This window comes from Carassius auratus, chromosome 9 (assembly GCF_003368295.1).
Source record: "Carassius auratus strain Wakin chromosome 9, ASM336829v1, whole genome shotgun sequence".
Classification (NCBI taxonomy): domain Eukaryota; kingdom Metazoa; phylum Chordata; class Actinopteri; order Cypriniformes; family Cyprinidae; genus Carassius; species Carassius auratus.
This window is the reverse complement of record NC_039251.1, coordinates 19,786,495-19,813,525: the sequence shown is the minus strand read 5'-3', so window position 1 is coordinate 19,813,525 and position 27,031 is coordinate 19,786,495. Positions and strand designations below refer to the sequence as shown.

Below are 27,031 nucleotides of genomic sequence, written 5' to 3'. Positions count from 1 at the left end.
TTGTTCCCTGCATTTCGAAGATGCTTGTTTTACAAACAAGGCCCAGTTTGATGATGGATTTGCGTATCGTTTATTTCTTAAGGATGATGCAATCCCAACGAAAAAGGGTCACGATCGTGTGTTGGAACCGCAGGCGGTGAGTAAAACTGCTTCAAATATCTCTGCCTCCTTGTTAGTGCATCCCCTCCCATGCCAGAGACCCGGGTTCGAGCCCCGCTCGGAGCGAGTCGTTGCTGCTGCTGCTTTCGATCAGTTTCAGCCTCTGGATCTGATTCTGGATGATAAATAAACGGCTGAATCTGACTGTAAGCCATGGTTTGTTTTGGATGATGGGTTTTCCCTCACAGTAATGTCACAGCTTCCACATGCTCTCAACGCAAAAGCCTATTCGCGCTCGTGATTCTTTAGCTCCACCCACACGTCACGCCTCCAGCCGGTCGTGTTTTTCCGGGAAAAATCGGTACAGACTATCTTTCTCTTATGAATATAATAAAATTAAAGACTTTTTGGATTTATGAAGGATGCAGTACTACTCTATAGGTACTCAAGATTAACAGGATATTGAGTGAAAACGAGCATTTCACCCCCCCTTTAACGAGCATGTTTATTTAATCTAATTTAATATTAATTTCAAAGTAATGTGAATTTTCTAATGGTAAGTTCACTACAGTAACAGTTCAGATATCTAAACAACTAGCTAATGCCTATGTAAATGTTTTAAAACATCAAAGCACAAAAACGGAGAAAACACAAACATACAGAAACACTGAAAAACAACGATAAAGAAGTTTTTTTTTTTTCAAAAAGGTGCGACGGGTCCATATTGGGAACTACTATAAATGTGTTTTTGCCTCTAAAGTCCATAATTGACCGCCATTGATTTTGCGTTGCCTATTGAGACTCGTACTTGAGCGACGCTCCCTGCTTTACCAAACGGCAGCTGACTGGATGTTGGAGGACTGAGAGGAGGAGGACTAGCTGTTGCAGTAACAACATCCTGGATATTGGAGCCTGGCGGCGCACACGGCTACAGAAATAAAGGAGGAACCGAGACGTTAGGGAGGCGGTGGTTGTAATCGCAAATGCCTTAGTGTATAGAAGCACAGACATGAACTTGGCAGCTTTCAGGCATTATTAATTGTGGATTTATGGTCTATGGCGCCGATTGATCCCGAGGCACCGACAAGGTGATGCAGCAGCGGCAGGACGGGATCAGTCCGCTACACGGCTGCCAGCTGAATGCCTTTACTGAAGGGAAACGGCGCAGCACACGTCCAGCGCAGGCCGGCGTGATCTTTCATTAAAACAGGACAGTATGTAGAGAGGATCAGCCAACAGCTGCTATACCCCCGTGTTTACTTTCATTATTGTATCGGCTCTCAATATCGCTCTCCGGCTAAGGAGTCACTGCCACGGCATCAAGCGGATCAGGCCTGGGCTGAAACACCGTGCGCACTTCGCGATATTTACCGTGGAAAGCGCGTAATGTGACGCGAACTTCTATCGTTAACGAGCATAACAAAAGCACCTAGTGCTATATCATTGTGTTTACTATCCGCTCGTCCGGTTTTCTTTATGTGTACTAGGGTTGCGATACAGTTTTCTCTTCTTCTTATCAAACTGTTTCCCCCATCGACAACAGATTTTTTTATTGCTAGTTTAAGATAAATAACACGCCTAACGGAGGTGAGGGTGGACTCGCCGTTTACCGTGAAGATAACGACTCGACCCAACCCGCCTTGACACAGAGAAGCGAGGATCATGGATCGGAATGATAAAAAGACCCTCACGGTATGTGCACACATCTGTTTCATCAATATATACAAATACTGCGTGATGTTAAAGATAAAACCGGCTTTTTTGCGCGTGAACCGCTTGGTGAGGCAGTGTAATCAACAGCAAACACTTGTACAGGTGTCACATTGGCATGCTCACCGCTAAAAGTGTCTCCGTGACGAACTGTATGTTTTTGGTGCACGTAAATTCACATGCTTTGATATAATGGCATTTTATTTGATTTTAATCTAACGTTACTTGTTGTTAACCAGAGCATGATAGTCCAAACATAGATAAACAAGACGTTTAGATAAACAAGAATGAAAATGTTTGGGACCATACCGTATGATAAATACCCTCTCTAAATGTTTACCATTTGCAAGGCTAAACCAAAGGTCCACGTATTTATTTATGGGTGGTGTAGTACTACGAATAAAGCTATGATTCCTCAAGCAATCCCTACAATTAATCACACAAGCGTGCATTAGAGTACTGTACTCAAAGAAACCTTCATTTAAAACAACTGTAGCACTTACTAGACAGTATGCAATTTTAGACACAGCTACTTTAATCGCTGGACTCCAGCTCTACATTTTCTATTTTTTGACTTGCTAGTGAAAGGAACCCCATTCAGAGCAAGGTGGTGTCAAAATAGCATTCTAGTAGTTGCATAGCACTCTATTTGTGGTATCTATTGCTGCCTCCAATTGCACATGGTAACGTCAAAATCTAGCTTTGGTTTTTGTAGCATGCCACACATTTAAGATGGAAATAAAACAGTCAAATAACTACGCCTGATGTATAACGTCATCTTTCACTTATTTACTTTATGCATGGTGTCACAGCTGAATGCTAAGCAAACCGTGAAAGTTGAGTGCTTGATGCATACCTATATATTTTCAAAACGACATATCTCAATTTAGTTCTCAATTTAATTCATCTATACTTGTAGCTTGGAACTCATAATTATGGTATTTACAACACCACTTGAAAAGCATATATTATATTACAGCAATATTAAACCAAATATATATTAAAGAAATATTAAATACCAGTTTACTTCCAATAACTACTAAAATGATTACAAGACCCAGAGAATCATATAAGAGGGCTGGAGCTCCCTGTTGTATAGTGAAATTTAGACTCCTGTCCTTTCTGTTGATAAATTGCCATGGAAACTGAGGTTCATTTTTAATGGCAAGCTTCTGTTGAATGCCTCATGATAGTCAGTTTCTGAAAATGTTTGTCTTTGTTTTCAGAGCAAGTGGAATCAGTTGTGATCTACTGGACAACTCCATTTCTAAGAGATAAGCAGACGTTCGCAGTCAAGCTCTCATTACCGCAATGAGATAATAGTGTGGCTCACACAAAAACAACCTTGACGCTTATCCCACCAGATTCCAGATTCATCGTCAAAATATGACCACGCCGGCTCTATTGCCACTATCGGGACGTAGGATACCTACCCTCTCGCCAGGTGCCTCCTCATTCCCCCATCACAGAGCCACCTTGCGGCTCTCAGAGAAATTCATCCTCCTCCTCATCCTCAGTGCCTTCATCACCTTGTGCTTCGGAGCGTTTTTCTTCCTCCCGGACAATTCCAAACACAAGCGCTTTGACTTCGGTTTGGAGGACGTATTGATACCGCACATCGAGTCGGAGAAGGAGGCCAGGCACAGCAGCAGACAGGGCATACATGGCGTGGGAGCTCACGACGAGCATCGACACAGGTGAGAGCGCGTAGACGGCTTAATCTCCTCAACAACACCATGTGGTTTTGTGTTTGTGTCTATAGGTCAGGGGTTCTCAACTCTGGCTCTCGAGGTCCACTTTCCTGCAGAGTTCAGCTCCAGTCGTGACCAGAAACACCAGAAATAAGCTAATCAAAGTCTAAATTAAAAGCTAAACCATAAGTCTAAGTTTCTGGCGGTTGAATTTGATCCAATTTGGGGCTGATGGTGCATTCCATTTGTTTTTGGAAGTCAGAATTTCCAAGTTCCCAGTTGGAACTTTTAACTGAAATGCACACCTTAAGTTGGAATTCCGGCAACAACCCTGACTTTAGAATCAAGTATGGCTTCTCTGAGCATCAACAGAAGTGATACAGTAGTAATATATTAAATTTCTGTTTGTCTGTGTCTAAATGCACTAAGTGGTGAACACAGTACTGTCAAACCTCTTTTATTTGTCTTTACAAAATACTGCGTTTTTATCGAATGGTATTGCTATCAGTGAACACGTCCGTCTTGGTTTTCCGACGTGTACTGGAATGTTGTCAACTCGGCTGTGACCTCATTCGCAGCTTCAACATCCGAGGTAAATGGAACGCAGCAAAAACTCTGCAGGAAGATGGACCTTGCGTGCTAGACTTGAGAAACCTTGGAATAGGTTGTAGATCATCTTTAGTGTGATGATTTATCTGCAAAACAAAATGTGCTGCTTTCCTACACTGGACTAAATCTTCATAATGGTTTAACAAACAATTTAACTGCATGGTGCTCATATAATGTTAAGAATGTTAGGATTTATTTCCCAAAAACATAAAAGTCGAAATGAATTAATTAAACAGTTTTCCTTTAAGACTTTTATGTTTTCTAGTGTTCGAGGATATTTAATAAAACAAAACAAAAAAAGATCAATCTTGATTTTAATCTGTCAGGAATTAATTGGACCATAAAAAGTGAGTGTTACAAACCATAATGGAGTTCCACCTGAATGAGAGTTGTGAAAATGATCACTGATGGAGCCTGTGTGCCCAGATTATGAAATGTCATCTTTCTTTTAATGCTGTAACTCATGTAATTGGAAAGTCGCATACCACTAGGTGTTTCATGACTGTTTCATGGAAGAAGAAAACATTTTTTTTTAGACATAAAATTCAAAAGCATATCTTAAAAAAAAGTGTATGTTAACCAGAAGGCAGAGATCCTCAGTACTCCTACTCATAAACACACACTCCATTCACAGTTTTCTTAAAAAATAGAGAGAACAGAACATACTTTTCCTTATTCTGAGATGGATGTTTTTATCTTCTTGATTTGTCCCCTAGCAATACTACCAAGATTATTAAAGGCTTTTCTTTCACGCCTGAGACGCTTGTAGCCACACAACTCTCATTTTCTTTCTTCAGCAGTGGACCACAATCCATTGAGAGTTTAAGTGAACTTCAGTGAAAAAGCGTTTTGTGCTTCTTTGTTGTTACAGGGGCCACTAAGTGTTGTTTCTGCCTTGGCCGTTGAGCTGTGGCTTGTTCTGCCTGTCTTAAGAATCAAGAACCATTCATTCAGCCTTTTATATTTTGAAAAGATTTTAAACCAAGTAAGGTTTGAATGCAAGTTCCGGAAAAAAAAGAGAGTTTGTATTTTGATAATGAATTTGCATTCTTAGGTTGCTTGAAAATCATATTATTTTTCCCAGCACAACATAAGATGAGTTATCAAAATGTCAGCGCTTCTCTTTTTCATTCTATAAAAATACATTCAGAGCTTTGGTATAGGGATTTTTTTTCTTCACTTTATAACAATATGATCCCTTGTCTTGCACTGTTGGAAATATTTGTATTAAAAACAATATTTATATATATATCGTTTTTTTTTTCTGTGGTCACCCAAGCTTTCACTGCTTCTGGAAATGTGTGGCACATTTTATGTAGCAAAGGCTGACTCTGTCTCAGCTAGGCATTAGTGTGACTGAAGACCATCTTGAAATTGCGTCGGCTAGACTGAACTCAGCCTCTTGAAAATGAGCCCGCTGAGCTGATGAAATGCTAACTTGTTTATATTGTCATTTTATTGGTAGCAAGGTAGAGTTGAAGTGCAGTCAGATGTACTGCATAAACGAGTGAGAGTGTGCAGATGATAGCATTGTTCTGATTTTATATCACAGACAATGCGGCATGAATTGTTAATTTCATGAATTCATTTTTCAGCTTTGTTGATTTAACTGTTAATTCTAAACATTCAATCAGTTGGTTTTGAGCATTTATTTGCACATCAGAGAGTAGTCAAATACGCAAGACCACATGATCAGCCATTAAGTTTTTCAGTGTTCAGGATGAGCATGTGATCCATCTTCAGCTGTCATTGCGGTGCTGTTTAATGTAATGCTGTGTACATATGGCATATCTCATCATGACCGTATATATTTAGCTTTGTGTGTTGTCTGCATTGTATTTTGGCCTGTCATTACAGATTTAGTTGCATTTATTTATCATGCTTAGCAAATCCTTGGATGGCATAGTCATATTCCATGCTCCATTTTCCACATCAGTCAAGCGTGATCGTAAAAAATGGGCATTCATGCTCTCATACAAGCATGTTCATATTCCCTGTCCTGTTATCATCATGAACCTTCCATTTAGCTTGACTTTCATGCAGGCACATACAATGGCAGTTTGACACTGCAGTCATGAGGCATTGTCTCAGATGGCCAATTGGAATCATTTGCATTAGCCCATTAGTGTAATGCAGTAGTCCTTAACCTTTTTGACTAGAAGATACCCCCCCATTGTCCACAACAATAGGCCCTATGATTTTTCCAGTTGTTTTGTGATTTACTGGAAAAAGATTCAAGATAAAGACTTGTACATGCTTGTATTTTGTACATAAAATGTCTACGTATTTATACCTGTTTTAGAGCTTGTGACTAGAAGGCTTAACTAGAAAAATAAATATTCATAAAATTGTAAAAGAGGGGGTTAAAATAAGATATATGTTGTTTGTATCTGTATTTTTAGTTGTTGGGCTTATTTTAATGCTGGTTTTGTTTTATTTTAAAATATTTAAGGTCATCCCGAGCTCCTAAAACCTTTTTATTTATGATAGATTATTTCTAGGCTAAATGTTCAACAACTGATGTGCAGAAAGGATTTTTTTATTTTTATCTCTGCAATTGAATATCGGGATGTATCAGTAGGCTCAACATTTAGAAGGATAGCCATTTAAGTAAATTGGTGTAAACGTATGTAAAAAATATATATTCATGATGATATTGACCAATTAATGAACTGAATTTACAGGGTTAGTTCACCTAAAAATGAAAATTCTGTCATTAATTCCCCGTAAGACCTCCGTGTTCATTGGAACTATACGTGAGGGTGAGTAATTAATGACAGAATTTACATTCTAGTTGAATTATCCCTTTAAACAACTACTTTTCATAAAACCTCACTGCACAGAGTCAGTAGACCAATAACCAGCTTTTGACTGAGATATATGCACCTCAGTTGTTTATTTGGTCAGTATTCTCATTCTGTGGCTGGATTTTTATATGAAATTAGTATGTATTAGCATTAGCGCCATATGTAACATGGGACCTTTTTTTGTACCAGTGAAATCTGAAATGTGGTTTCTTGGTTCTTAACCAGGTTTTTCTCTCATCCTAACTAGACTTTATTTCCCTGTTGCTGCTCACCTTTGTCTTTCTCACTTGGTTATGTGAGACCGTTTTAACATTTTGTTAAAGTATGTATTGTACTTTACAAATAAGTTGAACTGAATCTTCAGATAAATCCGCTTGATTTCATGAATAGAACAGTGTGTTCTGTTTGTGTACAGACATTACAAGTTGGCCACTGCATCATCATTCCAGAAAATCTATGTAATGCTCCATCTGTAGTTGGCTGAACTGTAAGTCAGACTTGGTAAATCCAAAAAAGCAAAGTCATGTTTGTGAATTATGAATAATGCTTATTGAACCTGCAGCCCATCTGCTTTCACTCATGACCCGAAGAGCTCATCCTGGCCATGAGCTCAGAAGCCAAACACAAGCTCTCTGTCTGTTTGCCTCTTACACCCGGGGGCACTGTGGTCTGCGCCAGCCCATGTCCTGTTATTCCTGTCAGTAGGGCAGCCTATACCCTTGTTTACCTGGGTCTGCTCATTGTTGGTTTTATTGGTCCACCAGTGTGATTGGTACCAGACTGGCAGTTATTCTTTGGTGCTTGGCATTTATTTTCTGTCTTTGGTGCCGTTTAAACTGGTGTAACTCAAACATTTGTTTATAAAAGTACTCTGTGTATCTGTGAATTCATTGAATTGTTGTTGTGGAATTGTTTTATTGTTTGGATGTGGGTGTTAGAGAAAGTAATTTCCTGCGTGTGTGTGTGTGTGTGTATCTGCCGATACCGATCCAATCCGATACCAGCACAGTATTCTTTTTGAATCAATGTAGAATTTCTATACATCTCTGACCTGATCGTCACTCGTGTTAAACACAATCTGCTACATATAGACAACTTCATTTTAATGAAAAATAACAAATGAAAAATTATATAATCATAATCTATGACAAAAATACTATTATAAAATAGGTTAGTGGATAATTCAGCATGGATACTTAAGGTGCCAATATAGGCGCATCCCATGCTAGGGCTGGACGATTATGACCTAAAATCAAAACCTTGATTAATTGAACATTTACCTTGATTACGATTAATTAATGATTATTTTGTCTCTGTGTAGTTTTTTTTTACCCTCATAGTTCACTGACAAGGTTTGTACTGTAAATATGATTGACTATTAAAGGCGAGATATTTTTTACTATTTAAAGAGTGATCTGACATCATAACGCACTATCAGCAGTTATTTTATCTATGTTCATAACATTTCTTACAGATTACTGCTCGGTGTAAGAGATAAATAAAGATCAGATACAGATAAATTAGCACAGTACCAGTACGAGTGATTGTGTGTGAATTAGTCATACCGTCACTATATTATTGTGAAGCTTAGGGTTGTAAATAGCCTAGTTCCTCCAAAAGTAAGCCATAAGTTTTGAGATTCTAAGCTACTTTAGTGATACATAGCAGGACAGCGCTGACAGCTAGTTTCTGCATTCCTCTGTGTGCACGATCTTCACAGCTACTGTTTATATGAGTGTTCGTGCCACAATGCAACTGCGCGAACATGGGAGCTCGATGTAATAATACATATCCGATCATCTAATCGCTTGATTGTCCAAACCATAAAACAAATACAATTGAGAAAGTTTAGTGAAGACGCAAGGCTCACTGCTCGTGTGCCATCACCATGTGTTGAACTGGCGTTCACCTCCGTGTTTTGCTTTTATGCCACTGACTGGGCGGGGCAGAGTCATGTGGCTACACACGCGCTAGTATGCTTTTAAGGGGGACGTATTAATGGGTTTAAAAAAATGATATAACCGACATAGGAAAAATACGTCGGTTAGAGGTTGTGAATTTTGGTTTTGATTACTTTTCGATTAATCATCCAGCCCTATCCAGTGCTCAGAATGAGCACACCGAGTCAGGCTGCGCAGCCCTCCGAATTCATCTTCAGTTCTCACTTCACAGCAGTTCAGTCAATGTACTGTTTCAGTAAATGGTTTACTCTGGGATATTGATTAATTTCCACTCAGAGAGAGTGGCCAGCCACGTTAAAAAAATTAATAACTTAAGTAATTAGTGGATTAATGCTATTAGTGTTAATTAGTGTTCCTGTAGCTCAACTGGTAGAGCGTTGTGTTAGCAAGCAAGCTAGTGCAAGGTTGGGGGTTCGATTCCCCGGGAACACATGATAGGTAGAAATTGATAGCCTGAATGCACTGTAAGTCGCTTTGGATAAAAAAGCGTCTGCTAAATGCATAAATTTAAATGTAATTTAATTTAATGCTTACTGGAGACATGACACATTTCAAACGATTCAGTCCGGTTTGGTGAACTGGTTCATTAAGAAGAACCGGTTAAATCACTGGTACAAAGGGAAGAGATATTGATACTTACTGTATTAAATCAGTGCATTAGTTTAATGAGCCTTTTCTTTGCTGAATGGAGGATGACAGACAGCCGCAGCAGAAAGAAGAGTTTATGTGAACTTGAATTTAATGACTTCAATATTAATCTCTACTTCACATGGAACTATGGAACAGCTTCAGAACACTTGAAATATGTGCACTAAAACATTTTGGTGCTTTATAATGTTTTTGTGCCTTTCGTGGAGTTTAACAATAAAACAGAATAGTATATGCACAATATCGGATTTGGATCGGTCTCTCCTGTCCGATACCTGATCCGCAGAAAATGCCAGTATCGGAGCCGATATTGATCCCGAGTATTGGATCAATGCATCCCTAGCTAAAACACATCTCTTCCATCTTTATTTGACCCACTAACTCTATATTGTAATTCTATTCTTTAAAAAAAACATCCCCCTTTTATACATGCACTCAATTTATTTACTAACAACTTAAGATAGTTTCTCTAATCTTTTTGTATTATATCTATTTTTTCTTTTTTATTATATAATTAACAAAAGTTAAAGAAAGGCCTCTAACACTTGCTTGCTCTCTTTAAATTTTTTAGTTTTCTATTTATTATATGATTTAAAAAACCTTGCTACATGTACTGCATTAAGCTAACTATAGCATTTGCATATCATTGATTTTCTGCTTATATTGATTGCTTCATTGTCCTCATTTGTAAGTCGCTTTGAATAAAAGCGTCTGCTAAATGACTAAATGTAAAGTTTAATGTAAATATACATGTAAATATTATTACAATTTAAATTTCTGTTTGAATATTTAGTAAAAAGTAATTTATTCCTGTGATGGCAAAGCTTTCAAAATATTCCGCAACCATTACTCTAGTCTTCAGTGTCACATAATCCTTTAAAAATCATTCTGATATGCTGACTTATAATTATATTTGTAAATCTGTCAGAACAGTGGCCATTTTCTTCTTTTTTGAGATATCAGATGGGGTGCCAGCAGGCATGCATGAACCACCAACTGTTATTTTACCCATAAAGTTGGCAAAAGGTCTGAATCCATAATGAAGGGGCATCAGGCAGATTTGCGCACAGTGGATAGCTATGATATCCAGCAAAGTTCAAAAGAAATGAGAAGCATTGTGGAAATATCCAATCTATACAGGCATTCATAACCAGATTGGATTAGATTTCTCATAGGATGGCGCGAGTTAACCAAACAACGCTGCAATATTTACATAGCTTCGCACAAGAAAAATATTTGATACAGACGGGATTGAAATTGTGAAGAACGTCTGCAAAAGACAAGTTTACTTGACCTCCTGCCCTGGGAAACTGAAACTGAACTTGGCTGTTTGGTACATATTTCTTCCAGAAAGCATTCTGCATTTGAGTCTGTCATTTAATTTGGTCTCTCAAGGAATCCCCTCTTGATCAGTGTAGACTAGAGTAGTGTGAACTTCCCCATGCGGTTGGCCTGTCGAGTTGTGGAAGATTAGTGGACGTGTGTCACTGTGGTGGGCTGATGTAACAGATGCCCTGTGACTCGCGCTAATTGAGTTAGTGCTCACACCTGCCAACCTGACAAAGAGCTCAAGGCGCCTCTGAAAGCGAGAGAGTGTTCAGCTTGTGCTAAACCAGACACTTTCTCCAAAATCTGACACTTTATCTTTTTAATTTTAGTTCCTTAGGTATGCCGATCCTTTTTTTTTTTTTTTTTTTGGGATGAGCTACATTTGATGGCATGTCAGAGATTTGATCAGAGTGAAAAATGTACCTGCTCCTTCCGGAGCTTAAATAGGAGGTAGATTAATTTGTAATGTCTGAGCTTAAACACTATTGGAAATGGCTTTCTTTAAGAGTGAGGAAGCAAAGACTTGTTCACATCATAATGTGCTGCTCAAAAAATGATGATAAAACTGCTGAAAACGTGTAGTTTCATTGCAGTTAGAGTTGATAGAAAAATGCAAGTGGAGGGGACAGCTTTTGTGAGTGAGGAAAAATCTATGCAGATTATCTTTCAGAGCTAAATTATTGGTTAAAATGATTTTCATAATCAGCATCAGTAGCAATACACAAGAGACCACAAGAGTATTTAAAGGCGCAATATGTAATTTTTCTGCTTTAAAAATAGCAGAAATCACTATATCTATGTTATATATATTTTTTTAGTTGTGTACTTGCATCATCCCGACAGTTTCCACAAACTTTCAAATCCGGAGAAAATTATAGTTTAATTAGAAGACACGACACGTTTCTTTATTTTCGTTTTGTCGCCCGTCTATGGTGTCATATAAACTTTGACCCCTCTAGTTTATCTAACTTCCTGCGGAACCGCCAAATACAAAGGTAAACAGAAGCAAAGACGAGACGAAAAAGAAAAGTAGTAGCTAGCCTTGATCGAGACTATTATATTTATATTTATATTGTTTATATTCGTATTTAAACCTCAATCAATAACTTAGTTATGGATCATGATTATGCTTTGCCTGCACGTTCTGTGAAGCGCAAAAGTACGGGTGAAATAAATGACCCGAGATGGTTTTGGGACAAGAGAAGCAACAAGACACGGGTAAATATTGGAGTTGCATTTCCAAGATTCGTGACAAGCTGAAACTACAGAGAGATGCCGAACTCGCTTGCATTCTGATAAACAGGTATGCATCCATTCAGCTAACTGTATCTATCCGTATATTTTGTGAAACGATGATGTCTTGTGTAAAACACAGACGGACTAGCTCTCATGTAAATCTACATTTGTTTTATATCTAGCTGGGTAAAGTAGCTTCAAATGCAGTTCACTAACTTGTTCGATATAATATTGTAACGTAATTATTATTATTAACGAAAGGCGACCGTGTTTTTTAACATATATTACTACTAGCTAGATGGAAAATTGATTTGATAGGGGTCTCATAATTCATATATCTCTCCGTTCGAAAAGACGTGATTGTCAAAATACGAAGTTAGAATGAGTGAGGAATGTGGGAAGCGACAGAGCGCGTGTTCCAATGAACAACAACTCACATGAGCCTTACGCTCTTTCCCGACGTCATCAAAGTACGTCTTATGTTATTATTTTGATTGAGTGACCCCTGGTGGCCAAAAATTCCATACTGTACGTTTAATGTAGAAACATTTAGTTTAGATAATTTAGAAGAATCTGCCAGACTTTTGCTGCATTCTCCATTCATCTAGTGTTTGTTTATTTTGTAACATTTGCAAACTTAAATATCTAGAAAATGATTAAATGATAATGCTATGATTTTCTTTTACTGCAAATGAAAAACTTTTTCAGATTAATCGAGAAAAAAAAAACATTTTAATTTATTCACTGTCATCTTGTCCCAAACCTGTTTGACTTCCTTTCATCTCTGGAACACAGAAGAATGTTGGTGACAAAACTGTAAAGTAAAATAAAATAACCTCTCTCCATATATATTAAAACAATAGGCCAATATATTGCTAAAAATAAAATATTTGCAGGACAGTTAAATCTATACTATCTATACAATGTTAAGATAAATATTACAAACACTTGAAGGCTAGGTTGTTACATGACTTTACTATGTTTAATTTCTACGTTTAATTCAAGTGGCATCCAGTTATTATCTCTAACGTAAAAAATACGTTTAAGTAAATTTTTAGTCCTATTGTGTGTAAAAATGTCTAAATCTAATGTCTTATAAAATGAGTCAAGATAGCAATGTTAATAATCATGGTCGACATTGCTTCCGGTTTGCTTTTTCCATTAAAGTGATTAAAAATGACTCCGAGTCCACTGCACACAGCTGTCCATCCTCATGAGGCAGATTTTTCATCAAATAAGACTGGAAGGGAAGACATACAAAGTAAGAAAGGATATTTGTTTTTAAAAAGAGACATGAAAAATGTAGGAAGGAATAAAGAGAAGCTCCGCTTGGCTCAAGTGTTGTCCACTTTAAAGGCTGTAGTCAGACCTGTATGCATCATTTGATTCCAGGAGGCTGTTATTCCCTAGAGCAGCTTCAGGCTGAGAGTGATACAGTAAGAAACCGACACACAGCGTTATGTCTTTGAACTCTTGAAAGGCAATACAGGCCGAGAAAGCGAGGGATGCTGGGGAGGCTGAGGAAGAAGGCCCTTCCTGAACTATATATTGGAAATATGAATTGCTGACCTTATTTTCTCGTTTTTTTGTGAAATGGGCCAGTAGCCACGTGGCTCCGCAGGTGTAGGTGGTATTTTGTTGAAACTGAGCTCAGTTCTCAAGGGGATTGTCTGCAAGTACGATCACATAAACATTTGCTGGCACTGTGGATCTGTCCTACACTACAGTAAATACTAATGGAAAGCACATACAGTTAAGCAGTGTGTTCCTCTTATTTCTTAATAACAGTGCTGAATACTTCAAGCTCTCCTTGATGATACAGATTTCTATCGGTCTGTTTCCATTCTCTCTGTATATCCTCTGTCTTTATCTCATCTGTTTTTTGTATGTGAGCAAGGCAGAAAATGAATCCTGATCAAAGCCTAATGACGGGGCTGAGGAATGGGTCTGTCTGAGATAGATTGGGTCTCCTGAGGCGTACAAAATTAATCTGCTGTAACAGAATGAGAACCTGCTTTACACCCAGTGTGCCCAACATGGGGGATAACGGCTCCAAAAGTGCTTCTGGACCTGTAGACAGTGTTTGGAGCACTTCCACGATAAGCCCTCACTAGTGAAGCAGCTGAGGTTTGAAGGTGGATGTGTGGGTAGGTTGATGCTAGATGGTGTTGAGCACACAGAACTGAAGGAAGCTGTGCATCTTTAACACCTGCTTGTGGTGGGTGTAATAAGATCAGGGTTTATCTCTTCTTCACAATGGCAAGTTCTGTGGAATTTACCAGTGTTCTGTTGGCATGGCAATGCCATCTAACATCCATTATACAATGCTTTTGTCTCAGTGTATCTATCATAGTTATAAGATCAGCTAGTATATTTTTATCTTAAGATCAACTAGTGTATTTTTGCTTCTGTAAGCGATGGATATGGCTAGGTGATGCGTCTGTTATTTACCATATATTCAATATTTTGTTGGGGATATTGACGATCAAAGAATATTTTGCTAATATGAGTGCAATTTTTACTTGCATTTAAAGTTTCCAAAAGAGAGCAAAAATGTGTCTCTCAACATACAACGATAAACACAACAATAAAAACAACGCCGTCTTAAGACTGTGCCAATTGGTTTGTTTCATTCCACTCCTTCTGTGAAACGTAGTGGGGTTTTTTGGTTCATAAATTTAGTCCGGTTTAAAGGTTGAAATAAATGTATTGGAATCATTTCCAAACACAACAGGGATTCATGCATCATGGTACTCTTGTGAATGCTTAGTAAATAATGACACGAAAGAGCAGAATTGTTGTATAAAGCTATTTTAGTTTTATTTGGACAAACAACCCTCTATGGATAACTTGGCAATTGAATTGCTATTGGCTAGTAAATTTTTTTTGTTTACTCGCCAGACTGATATTTTATATATATATATATATATATATATTAGGGCCGGGACTTTAACGCGTTAATTGAGATTAATTAATTACACAAAAAATAATGCGTTAACTAAGATTAATTAATTACAGAAAAAAAATTCCCGCATTTTTAATAACTTATTTTTGCACCGCGGAACGTTTCTCACTGGATGAGTTTCGGCGGACCGATTATACTGGAGCACCAACTAGCATTCACATATCACCGCAGCACACATCGAGTCTCAAGTATCACCTCAACGCAAAACATATAGCAGCTAGCGTGGACTTTACACTTTATGTTGAACTATGTATTATTTTGTTGGTGCAACAGTTTATGTTGAACTCTTTATTGTTTTGGCCAAGGTTGTTGAGAGTTGGACTTAGTATGTTATGGCCTCTGAAGCAACAGAGAGATGTTTTCTAATAGTCAGTGTTTCCAATGTTCTGAATGTAATTGACAGTATTGTGTTTTACTTAAAAAAAAAAAAAAAAAAAAAAAAAAAAAAAAAAAAAAAAACACTTTATAGAAGGTTCCAGCACCTATAAGCTTCCTGAATTTCTGAAATGTACTATTTCTAAATTGTTTCTAAATATGCTATTGATACACTTCATGGCAAAAATTGCACTGGTCTGCTAGACTTGGTTGAACAAAAATAAACAATATTTTGTTGCTTAAGCTTATGTATTCGGTCATTATTCAATGGTATACTATAAATCCATGTGAAAAAAAAATTACTTCTCACTTAATTACATTAATTGATTAACAATTTTTTGTCCCTCTCTGTAAATTTTTTTTATCCCTTATAGAGAAAGTTTGGTCCCATTAGGCTAATGACAGTCATGACTCGTGCCGCTGTAAACTTTTTCTTTTGTTTTCAATTGTGATCTTTGCTCTCAAATCGTGAAAGTGCTCTCAACATCAGTTCTTGCATCAACACATGCAGACGTGTGTGAGACATAGTGACAGCGAGTTCTGTGTCTTCACATTAGAGTACGTCAAATACAGCTGCGCTGCACATCCATTGAGATAAACTGTAAAATAGCACAGATGGCTTGACTGAGAATGAAGCTCTGAAGCGCTCAGTGTGTTCGGCGAGTAAAAATATATCTGTGCTAAACTTATACTCCTCCAACTCACACACTGGTGAGTAAAAACTGAGAATTTATTAGCCAATGGCTAATATTAGACATCATTCAGTCACCCAGACTGAAGATTTAGTCACTTATGCAAGTGATTTACTCACAGTATATAGGTTTGACACAAAAAGTATTCTCATAGCTTCATAAAATGATACATGCATACATTGAGCACTTTTACGTTCCAAAGTATATTCCAGCTAGAGCATGTGAATGTTGTACTGTAGGTGGGTTCACATAATGCCTGAGATAAAAGGAATTTATCATAAAAAGTAGTACCATACGTAATTGATTGAGCTAAACATGTTAATGCAGCCACACTTTGATTTGCCCGAGACTGACTTTGTCTCAGTTGGGGTAATTGATTCAGACAAATGTTGACATGCTGCTGATTACATGTTTGACATAATGAACCTTCCATGAAAACACCTAGACTCTACTGCAGTTTTGAGAAAGCCTCTCAAAGAAAGAGAGATTATGGAGCAAAAAAAATAAATGAATCCAAAAGAATAATGTGAGAGGCGGCGAGTGGTTGCAGGCTGAGATTTGTAGGTGAATCCATTATAGTGGAGCTTTACCATAGACATTAGATGTCTCTATTTTAATGCAATGCAGAGTTTTATTGGTGTTTACTGTCATTAGCAAAGCCCTTTGCTCTCATGTCCCTCGCAAGGAGCCATTAGTGCCCACATTTGTCCAGTTCACGCTCGCCCCTGTCATTTAACCCGCACATCAAAAATGCATGTATCAGTACTCAGTAAAGCTTTACTGTAATTACAGCTTTTATCCTTCAGTACAATGACGCTACTGTCCGTTGCATGTATCGTTTATGCTAATGAAGCACCATGATGCAAAATAGTGACTAAATATTGTCATTAATACACAATGTACCAGGGCAGTGGTTCCCCATCCTGGTCCTGGAGAACCCCCAACACTGCACATTTTAGATGTCTCCCCTAAGAGAGACCCCAAAACCATGCAGTGTTAGGGGTTCTCCAGGAACAGGATTGGGAAACCCTGCACTAGGGAAAGCATTCAAATGAATGTTCAGCCAGTATGGTTTAGCAGATGTTTTGTCGGTCTTCCCCACCCAGGCTCACTGTCACCTTGGGAACGTTTCCAGGCCGTATTTAACAATGAGCGAACCAGTCTGAGATAACCCGCGTCGCCCCAGCATATCACTGTCTGTGTCACTGTATCCACCTGACCTCTTTTCCTCACAATCCCCTCCTGCTCTCTCTTTAGTCTGGTGTGCTTCATTGATTCACAAGACCTAAATAATCTTCTGTCTCCACCCTTATTCTTCTTTGTGTGTCTGTGGTATCAGATTGTTACTTTGTGGCTTGTATTATATGATTAGTCTCTTGTGTGTTCTCCCACACTCGGCTCCCATAATTGCTTTTAACTACACACATACGGAACAAAATCACATTGTTTCTTTTAATTCCATTTTATTCCCATTTATTACAAAGCACCATGTAAATGATTTCTGAATAACCTACGCGTGGTTATGAAAAAAGCAGCCAGTAATTATGGTAATTTAAGTCACACAGTCTAAGTGTGTTTGGTAAACACTTTTGGTTCATTATATGTTGAACATGAATGGAAATAATAATTTGGGGTTCACTTAATCAGTCAGATGTTTACTCAAAAACTACTGATTCAGTGGAAGGTTCATTAGAATGTTCTAAACTGATGATTCTGGAGTCTCTCTGACTGATTCATTATGAGAATCAACTCTCACTTGTATGTTTGTTTTACGTTTTATGCCAGAAAAATCAATGCAGTTGAAAGATGTATATGTCTGTTCACTGTCTTTCTTTTATTTCACAGTATCTGGCTCTTTTTAACTCGTCGCATTCAATTCAGACTGCAAGCTTATAATGTACAAATATAATTTATTTTGCTTTGGTGCTTTAGATTCAGCAGCGGGGCAGAATCGCAGGCTCAGTGGCATTACATAAGCTGATGTTGCGATGTTCTGTGTTTTTCAATTGTAGAAGAAATGCCTGTAGTAGATTGTCTGCCTTATTATAGAAGCTGCGAGCAGTGTAAAAGTCTGTGATTATTGTCCCTGCAGTCAAATAACTGCCATTTTTCCACTGACTGGAAGATTTACAACAGAACCCCAAGATATTTATATGAGCTGATTGTTTGGTTCTAAACCTATGTTGGTTTGTTGGAGAGATTGATGTGGTTTGTTTGTTTGTTGGTGTACTGTCCTCTGGGGGTGGAGTTCAGTTCTTGCGTCTGTGGATATTTGTATAAATACATTTTTTTTAAATAAATAAAAAATAAAGTTTTTTATTTTAATATTTTAAAATGTTTTTTTTTTCTTTGACATCTGATTTTTCAGTCTTCAGTGTCATATGATTATTTGTAAATGTTTATAATTTTATGATTTCTATATGATGATTTGGTGTAATTTATTCGAATTAGAATTATTTTTTAAATGCAAGGTCTTGCTGAATAAATGTATTCATTTCTTTTTAAAAATTAATTCTTACTGACACTTAACTTTTCCACAAGCAGTAGATCTGTAAAAAAAAAAAAAACTGGCACACATTTATATTTATATGAACAATTTATATAAGTTTTACATTTTACAAAACATGTTGTAAAAATAACACCTTTTTTTTATTTTTATTGAAATTAAAGTTATTCTTTGCTGATGTATTTCACTGTGCGTCTGCAGGGAGGAAGAGGAGAGCCTTCGTGACAAGATCCGGGCAGATCACGAGCGGGCACTGCAGGAGGCCAAGGAAAAGCTCCGTAAATCCAAAGAGGAGCTGAAGGCAGAGATCCAGACAGAGAAGACCAAGGTAGTCGAGGACCTGAAGAAGAAAGATGGACCCAAACCACTGCCTCCAGTACCTATGCCCAAACTAGTAGGGGTCAAAGATGGTGACCCAGGGGACCCTGACACCAAGGAAAAAAGGGACAAAATCAGAGAGGTGAGGGGTGTGTGTGTGTGTGTGTGTGTGTTTGTGTGTGTGTAAGTAAGACCCAGTATTTCGGTACCAAGTCAGTACAAAAAAACAGAAAACATAACAGTACCAGGTTTTCTTAAGTACTGGTGGTACCAAGTACCCGGTCAACCTCGGTTCATGATGCGCTATCTGTTAGCTATCCTCTTCATAAAAGCATTGAGACTTGACGACCTTAAAAGGAGGAAACGCATCAAACTATCAAAATGCAGACACCCGGATCAAATGAAAGAGTTCAAACAGTTAAGTTTAATTAATTTGAATTTGAATGTCAGATTGACAAACATCGCCATTAGCGTAGTTCATCGTTTGAATAAGTGTGGCTAATGCTAATATAATAAGCATTAGAAAACCAGTTCTGAGCTTAAAGGGATACTCCACCCCAAAATCAAAGTTTTGTCATTAATCACTTACCCCCCTTGTCATTGCAGACCCATAAAAGCTTTGTTCATCTTCGAACACAATTTATTTTAGGTGATATCTGCTCTGTTAACATCCATGTTAGTATTTCCCTTTTGAAAATAACTAATGAAAATAGATCACAAAAGTATTTAGTGTTTTCAGTTTGTGCATCCTTTACATTTCATTGGGACCTGAGGCAGAGAACAGGAAAGATTGTGTTTTTTTTTTTTGTTTTTTTACCTATGATTAATGCTTTAAAAGGGATAATAAAGAACAATGCTAATGTATTATTAATATAAGACTTCTAAGTTTATTTATCCTGCAGGAGAATCTATTAATAATGAGGGAGATAAACTAAACTATTATTATAATCAACCGTCATCCATATGTATTCATTTTAACAATTCATATGATTTTACATGTAGCCTGATAAAATAATCTATATTATTTTGGTTTGTGAGATCAGAGATCGCGCTGTGCACACATACAAACACTCAGGCGGACACACACTTGTTGTGAACGCTGTCCCTTGACTTTTTAATTGCTTAGATACTGAATTGCTACATTACATTTATCAGCAACAAGGGGTAAAAAAAAAACTAGCATGTTTGTAGAGAGGCGCAGGTTCACACACGCACTTTTCTTTCTCTCGATCAAATAATTAAAGTAGCTAAATGTTATAAATTAATTAATTCAAATAAATGTGATCTTACCGCACCATTTCATCTCTGTCTGATGTAAAGCAGGCAGAATGCTGAGCTAACGAGCCATGGCTTCGCGTCAGTCTTGCCTTCATGTCGTGCGTTAAAATAGTTTAAAGCTTTGTATTCGCTCTTTAGCAGCAGTTTCCATGGCAATATTTTAATGAGACACTGGTCATTCTTGGTGTACCCAAAATGGTCCCTCACTATCGACTTCCCTATATGGACTAGCATCTGTAACTATTAATCTGCAAAAGTCGATTTAAATATTAATTCTGCATGTTCTGCATGACTCGTTTATAAATGCTGCAGACGCAAGGTTTGATTTGTTCATTTACACACATACTGTAGTGCGCGTAACGCTTGCGGTGATTTCAGCATCTGCAGTCTCACGAAATGAGGACGTAAACACATGAACAGCATCTCCAGAACTTCTCTGAGAGATCCTTCATGAACATCTGATCATTTGATTGAAGTAAAACTAGCGTCATATCGCATGCACAGAACTATAAAGGTATTCACTGCAACCTGTCAAAATAAAAGTCCGGTTTGATTTGAAGTCTATTTTTCAGTAGAATGTACATGGCTTACTACTAAAATGAAACCAACGTTATTTTTTAAGGAATAATCACACAACATTTCTTCCATGTTTTAATTTTAATAGTAAACACCTTTTGTTTGCCTAAAAAAAAGTTTTTAATACTACAGTTTCCATCTGTTGGTTATGTACATTTTTCTAAACGTATTATAAAAGCTAAGGTTTGTTATTTAGTGTAAAGTTATATTTTAGCTGGTGTCAATTATCTTGCATTTGGTCAGACTTAGAAATATGACAAACTTTTGGGTGAAACTTGTTTTCCTTTTTTCATACTTTTTTTTAATTGTGGATATCGAAAGACAATTTTAAATAAGTATAAAGAATGGTATTGGTTGTTTAATGTTTTTAATATAAAATAATGCTGTTCAATTAGCATGTTTTTTGTGTTTTGCTTTGGTACCGAGAACCGTTTCACTGACATTGGTACCGAATACTATAATTTTGGTACCATGACAACACTAGTGTGTTTAGTTTACGTGCTTTGAACTTACAAGCACTCTGTATCTTCTAATATTTGCAACACCTGCAAATGTATTCTCTCTCCATCATTGTTTTTCTTCTCTCTCACTTAATTACTTCACATTCCTTTTTAAATTGAACAGTTTTGGCCCATTTAATCTGTAGCATTTGAAATCAAACCAGGCTCTCTACAGGTAGAATTATCATTTTTTGAAAATGGGTTGCAATCTTGGATAAAAATAATTCTCGATAGTTATAGCCACTGGCTGATTTGCGCTTGACTGGAACAGACTGTCTTAAAACGCTCTTACAGATTTCTACTGATGTTATGCAGCATTTGATTTTCACTCTTCCAAATGTACCACAAAATGTGTCTTACTGTGTGAGATGTGTTCCTAAATGAAGCAGATTTGAAAATGTCTTTTTAGAGTTGTTTGCTAAGCATTACTGTTCCAGTTTTCATATTCAGGGTTTTGGGATTTCTTGCACCGCTCTTGTTACTAACAAAAATTATATTCAAATCTAGTTGACTTTTTATATTGATCAAGTTTAATGTATTTTAGTTGGTGGTGACACTTTATTACCTTTTACATAATGCTGAATAGCCTGTGGGCTGAAGATGATGAGTCAGCACTGCTTGCAGTAAATGCCATTATTTGCACTTTCAAATTGCTGCTTGTCTCTAAACTCCTAAACCTGGAAATAAATGTTTTTCTTTTGTTTTAGTACTTGGGGGGAATGATCATTTTGTCCCCACATAAGTGTGTGTTGGTAGGTAAGGCTTATGTTCTAAGAATAATTAGTGTTTTTGTGTGTGAAACTGAGATGATTGTTGAGCTTTTCAGCTAAACTCAAGTTAGCATCACCCTAGTTCTCTTGACAAGAACCCAGTACCATTTTCTATTGGCTTTTGGATTATTAGAGAAAATAATTCTGCAACATTTTTTTTAATCAAAAAAATACGGACTTTGTTCATCATAAACTTCACAAATGAACACAACATTTATTAATTTCGAAGTCTAAATACAGTCGGCAGCAAGTAAAAGTCTATACATGGGCTATAAACAAACAAACCCACAGTTGAGGAACTCTTTCAGTTAAAGACTGTTATAATAATTTACAAGAGCGTGATCAGAAACACATTGAAGCTGTAAAAATGGACTATTAAATAGCCAGTCACTCTGTAGCCGCTCGTTATCAACCATCAGTTTGTCTAGTGTGATTAAATTTGCTAAATTGATTTATTTTTTTTTATTTTTTTTGTAAAGCTTCTTGGAAACCATTTGTGTTTTATAAAGTGATACATAAGAAAATGTGGCTAGTACTAGTAAAAGTCAATAACCTAGGGCAGTGGTTTTCAACCTGTGGGCCGCGATGGTATTGCAGGTGGGCCGCCAATTACTATTAAAATAAATAATAATATTGTTCATATATGTAAAAATGTCATAACATAACATAATTTCATATAATTAACAAAAAATAAATATTAAACTAACTATGCTTCCACTATTCGAGCTCGCTTATTGGTTTAAGAATAAACCGTCAATTTATCTTAGATTTTTTGCTGCATAAGCTACAGAACAACAGCAGTTGTGCCAAGTGGTGCCATGCAGCCTGAGTTATTTTCTGTTGATTGCCAGTTCATTCAATAAAGACAGTTAACAATCTAGCTTCTGAGTAATAAGTTATTAACCCAACTATAGTGGGGTCAGTTAATTTTGTTGCAGTGGGCCGCACAAACATATGTGTTTGGTTGTGTGGGCCACGAGTTGAAAAAGTTGGGAACCACTGACCTAGGGTTTAAAAATGTAGCCTAGTCTAAAAAAAACATGACTACCTTTGATTAGTTTTGAATTCAGGGTATTGTGTGAACATTGTGGTACATGTGGAACAGGACTGTTTACCCAGGATTAAAAATGAGTTGTGAAAGTCCAGAATTAGCCGTAATGAGAGGTCTGCCAGGTAATGTGGATGAGGGAATATAGGGCACTGCCATCTGCTCTATCTTAGTGTTAATGTGTTTTAGATTGGGAATGTGGAGTCTTAATGTACTATGCAGGTTATAGAGGAGACATCTGCTATTCATCAAAAGATATCCACCACCTTTTCTTTTTTTCTCCTCATTCCAAACACATAGATCCTGTACATGCATTTGTATGAATACCCTGCAGGATGAAATCCAGCATCCCAGCATCTCTCAGCAGACTCCTCACAGCGGGGCCATCTGCTGCTCGCTTTGGGGCCTTAACCCTCTTTTTACTCTCTGGATGTGTGTGTTCTGCCTTCATTTAAATGCACTCTGGTACCGCGATACACATTACTCCAGTTTCCTAAACCCACCTTTGCCGTAGCTTTTCATTTGTATCACTGACCAATTTCTCTGCTTTCTGAGAGTGAGTGACAGACTGGCTGCTGATGGTACTTCTCCCAAAAAACACTCTTGTTTTGTCAGTGAATTATGATAAAACTGGACCAAAGTGTCCTGCTGTCCATTTTTTCTACGCAGTTTTCATTGCTTGTTTTAAATGCTAACAGCTGTGTTTGTGTTTGATGACTAAGAGCTGTCACAGTTTAATAGCAACTTAGTCAGTGTTTGTGTTTGTGTGAGTCTAGGACAGTACTCAAACTTTACCTTACTCATCACGTTTGTGACTTTTTTTTTATCATATGTATTTACTTTTATACTCTCCCACTCATGCACTAGTTTACAGCTCTCATCGGACTAATCTAACATAGGATGCGTTGGTATATTAACATTTATTAACATGCTGTATCAATTCCATGTTAGTTTTTGTCTTGATCAGCAAAAGCGGCATTTGATGGCTCAGTGATTTATCTTAGGTATGTGTTTTGAACAATATTAAAATTGATACTTTCCCTCAGGTGTTGAAAATAACTTCAAACTGTGAAGCCTGTGTACAAAAACAAATGTATTTGATGGTAAAGACTGTATCAAGTCACTGAGTATATGTTTTGAATAATGTTAAAATTATTTTTTTTATGAATTTGATTATGTACTTATCTGTTTTGTTAGTGAGAGACAGCGCTTGCAGAGAGAACCTACCCACAAGCTCTTTTGATTGACTGTATATTGTGATTGATTTTGTTGTGTCTTGTAGCCCTGTTGCATCTGGTCTGGGAATACAAATTGCTTATTGATATAATTTTATTACTTTTCATCTTGTTAGGACATAGTGTGTCACAAAACCACTAGTCCAACGCTAGATTTACTAGTCTTAAAATGCCAATACACCAGATTTACTTCATGTAAACATAGTGCTAACATATTCACTGTTCAATGCAAACATTCTAAATTTTCCTCAGTGTTAACATACTATATTTTCTTATGCACAAAAAAGTACAACATTCATTTGATTTACCTCACACATACAACCTTTGAAGAACTACATCTCGTTCATTCATGTCATCATAACGACACCTGCTGATTGTCGTCTTTCATCATTTTTTTTTAGTGACTAGTACAGATCTGCCTGTTGTATTTGTTTTGTATGATTTACTGAGCTTCTGTTGAATGAGCGCAGTGCTAGCTCTACAGAGCCTGTTGAAGGGACAGGAGCTGACAGCTGAAAGATGCTTCCATAATGCCTTTCTCTCCTCTGCTACGGTAACACACCTCTCTTGCTTCGTGTGATTAAACGAAAGTGCTGAATTCATCTTTCTTATGTGGATTAGCTGCTATGTTTCCAAAGCTCAGAGGAGAAAGATAAGAATGCAGAGAAGTTAGCTGTGAACATTGTTAATGGTGTCTGTCAGGGTTTGTTGTTTGCTTTTGCATGTGAAGTGTGTGTGTTAAAGGAGTTTACGTGATAGAACCTGATATTAAAGCATGAATCTCAGATCTGTTTCACAAGGTAAGCTTAGAAGCAGTGTAATGGAAACAGCAGACTCTCATTTTTATGCAGTGTAACAGAGGTGCAACTTTATACAGGAAAGCAATTATTTACTCTAATACTGGATGTAAATGATAAAATGGCTATTGGAAGTGTGATTATTAAGGAATATTACAAACTTGGTCATTATAAAATCTCATTAGATCCAAATTTAGATTTATGAATCTACTTGAACAGCACATAAACGCAGAACTCTAGCTCAAACTCAGATGCATAGGAGCTCCCATTTATTCGCGCACATACACTCACCGGACACTTTATTAGGTACACTGGTTTAATTGCTTGGTAACACAAATTGCTAATCAGCCAATTACATGGCAGCAACTCAATGCATTTTAGGCATCTAGATGTGGTGAAGACGACTTGAAGTTCAAACCAAGTATCGGAATGTTTTGTGCCAGATGCGCTGGTCTGAGGATTTAAAAAACTGCTGATCTACTGGATTTTCACTAGCAACCATCTCTAGAGTTTACAGAGAATGGTCCGAGAAAGAGAAAATATCCAGTAAGCGGTAGTTGTGTGGATAAAAATGCCTTGATGTCAGAGGTCAGAGATGATGGAAAGGCTACAGTAATTCAGTCAACCACTCGTTTAACCAATATATGAGAAAAACCATCTCTGAACGCACCACACAAAAAACCCTGAAGCAGATGGGCTACAGCAGCAGAAGACCACACTGGGTGCTGCTCCTGTCAGCTAAGAACCGGAAACAGAGGCTACAATTCGCATAGGCTCAACAAAATTGGACAATAGAAGATTTCTTCGATTTTTCTTTCCACTCAACTTTCTGTTAACATGCTTGGATACAGCACTCTGTGAACAGCCAGCTTCTTTGTCAATGAATGTTTGTGGCTTGCCCTCCTTGTGAAGGGTGTCAATGATTGTCTTCTAGACAACTGTCAGATTAGCAGTCTTCCCATGGTTGTATAGCCTAGTGAACCAAACTGAGAGACCATTTTGAAGGCTCGGGAAACCTGCAGGTGTTTTGAGTTGATTAGCTGATTGGCATTTCACTATATTCAAATTTGTTGAGATAGGATTAGGGTTAACCCTAATGGATTTTTGTTAAATGTAAGCCAAAATCATCACAATTAAAAGAACCCAAGACTTAAACTACTTCAGTCTGTGTGCATTGAATTTATTTAATACACAAGTTGCACAATTTGAGTTGAGCTACTGAAATGAATGAACATTTCCACGACACCCTAATTTATTGAGATGCACCTGTACGTACGTGTGTGTGTGTGTGTGTGTGTGTGTGTGTGTGTGTGTGGTGGGGTGGCAATATCTAATCCAATTTATGTCATCCAGTAAACTGAAGTATGACTTCACAAGCTATGTGTAGCAAAAATAGACTAAAATTCTATTCACTCGTATACTTTTGTATATTTCTGCTAACACAGGCTATGTAGGGAGTTCATTTTTTCTATAGCTCACTCCTTTCTCTTTGTATGTATTTGGGTTTTCACATTTTTGTCTGTTTGTTCAATCTTCTGCCTTTTAAATGGATTTATTATCCCAGTGCAGTGCTTTTTAGAATCTTTTCATAATCTCTTCTCTACACACTTACAGAAGTCTCATTTTGACAATTCTCTGAATGTAATTACTTCTAATACTCCCTCTGCATTAAATCAGTGATAAGCTTACAGTCATATTGATTTGTCTAAGGGGTCTTCAGCACAAGCTCCATAGTTCCTTCCTCCACAACACTCCGCTATAACGGATTACGGACTGTATGAGTGTGTGTGTGTCTTTTTTTCTCTTGCTTGGTCTGATGGTGGTTTGCTTGAGTGTGCCTGGTAGACAAAACTAGTGGTCAACCGATATATCACCAAGGCT

General features: G+C 37.3%; 1 protein-coding gene across 3 annotated transcripts in view; it reads left to right on the top strand.

Annotated features, from left to right (window-relative positions):
* LOC113108650 (mannosyl-oligosaccharide 1,2-alpha-mannosidase IB-like) overlaps nt 1–27,031 on the top strand; it is a 53,775-nt gene that overhangs the window by 1,524 nt on the left and 25,220 nt on the right. Inside the window, exons 1-4 of one of the 3 annotated variants that reach the window (XM_026271899.1) lie at nt 950–1,791; nt 3,036–3,506; nt 18,830–19,088; nt 23,419–24,270. In XM_026271899.1, the coding sequence (XP_026127684.1) occupies nt 3,196–3,506; nt 18,830–19,088; nt 23,419–23,457 (609 nt within the window). In that variant the 5' untranslated portion in view covers nt 950–1,791; nt 3,036–3,195 and the 3' untranslated portion in view covers nt 23,458–24,270. Of the gene's footprint in view, nt 1–948; nt 1,792–3,035; nt 3,507–18,829; nt 19,089–23,418; nt 24,271–27,031 lie in introns of those variants that run through there. The other 2 variants (XM_026271897.1, XM_026271898.1) reach the window with 2 other exon arrangements.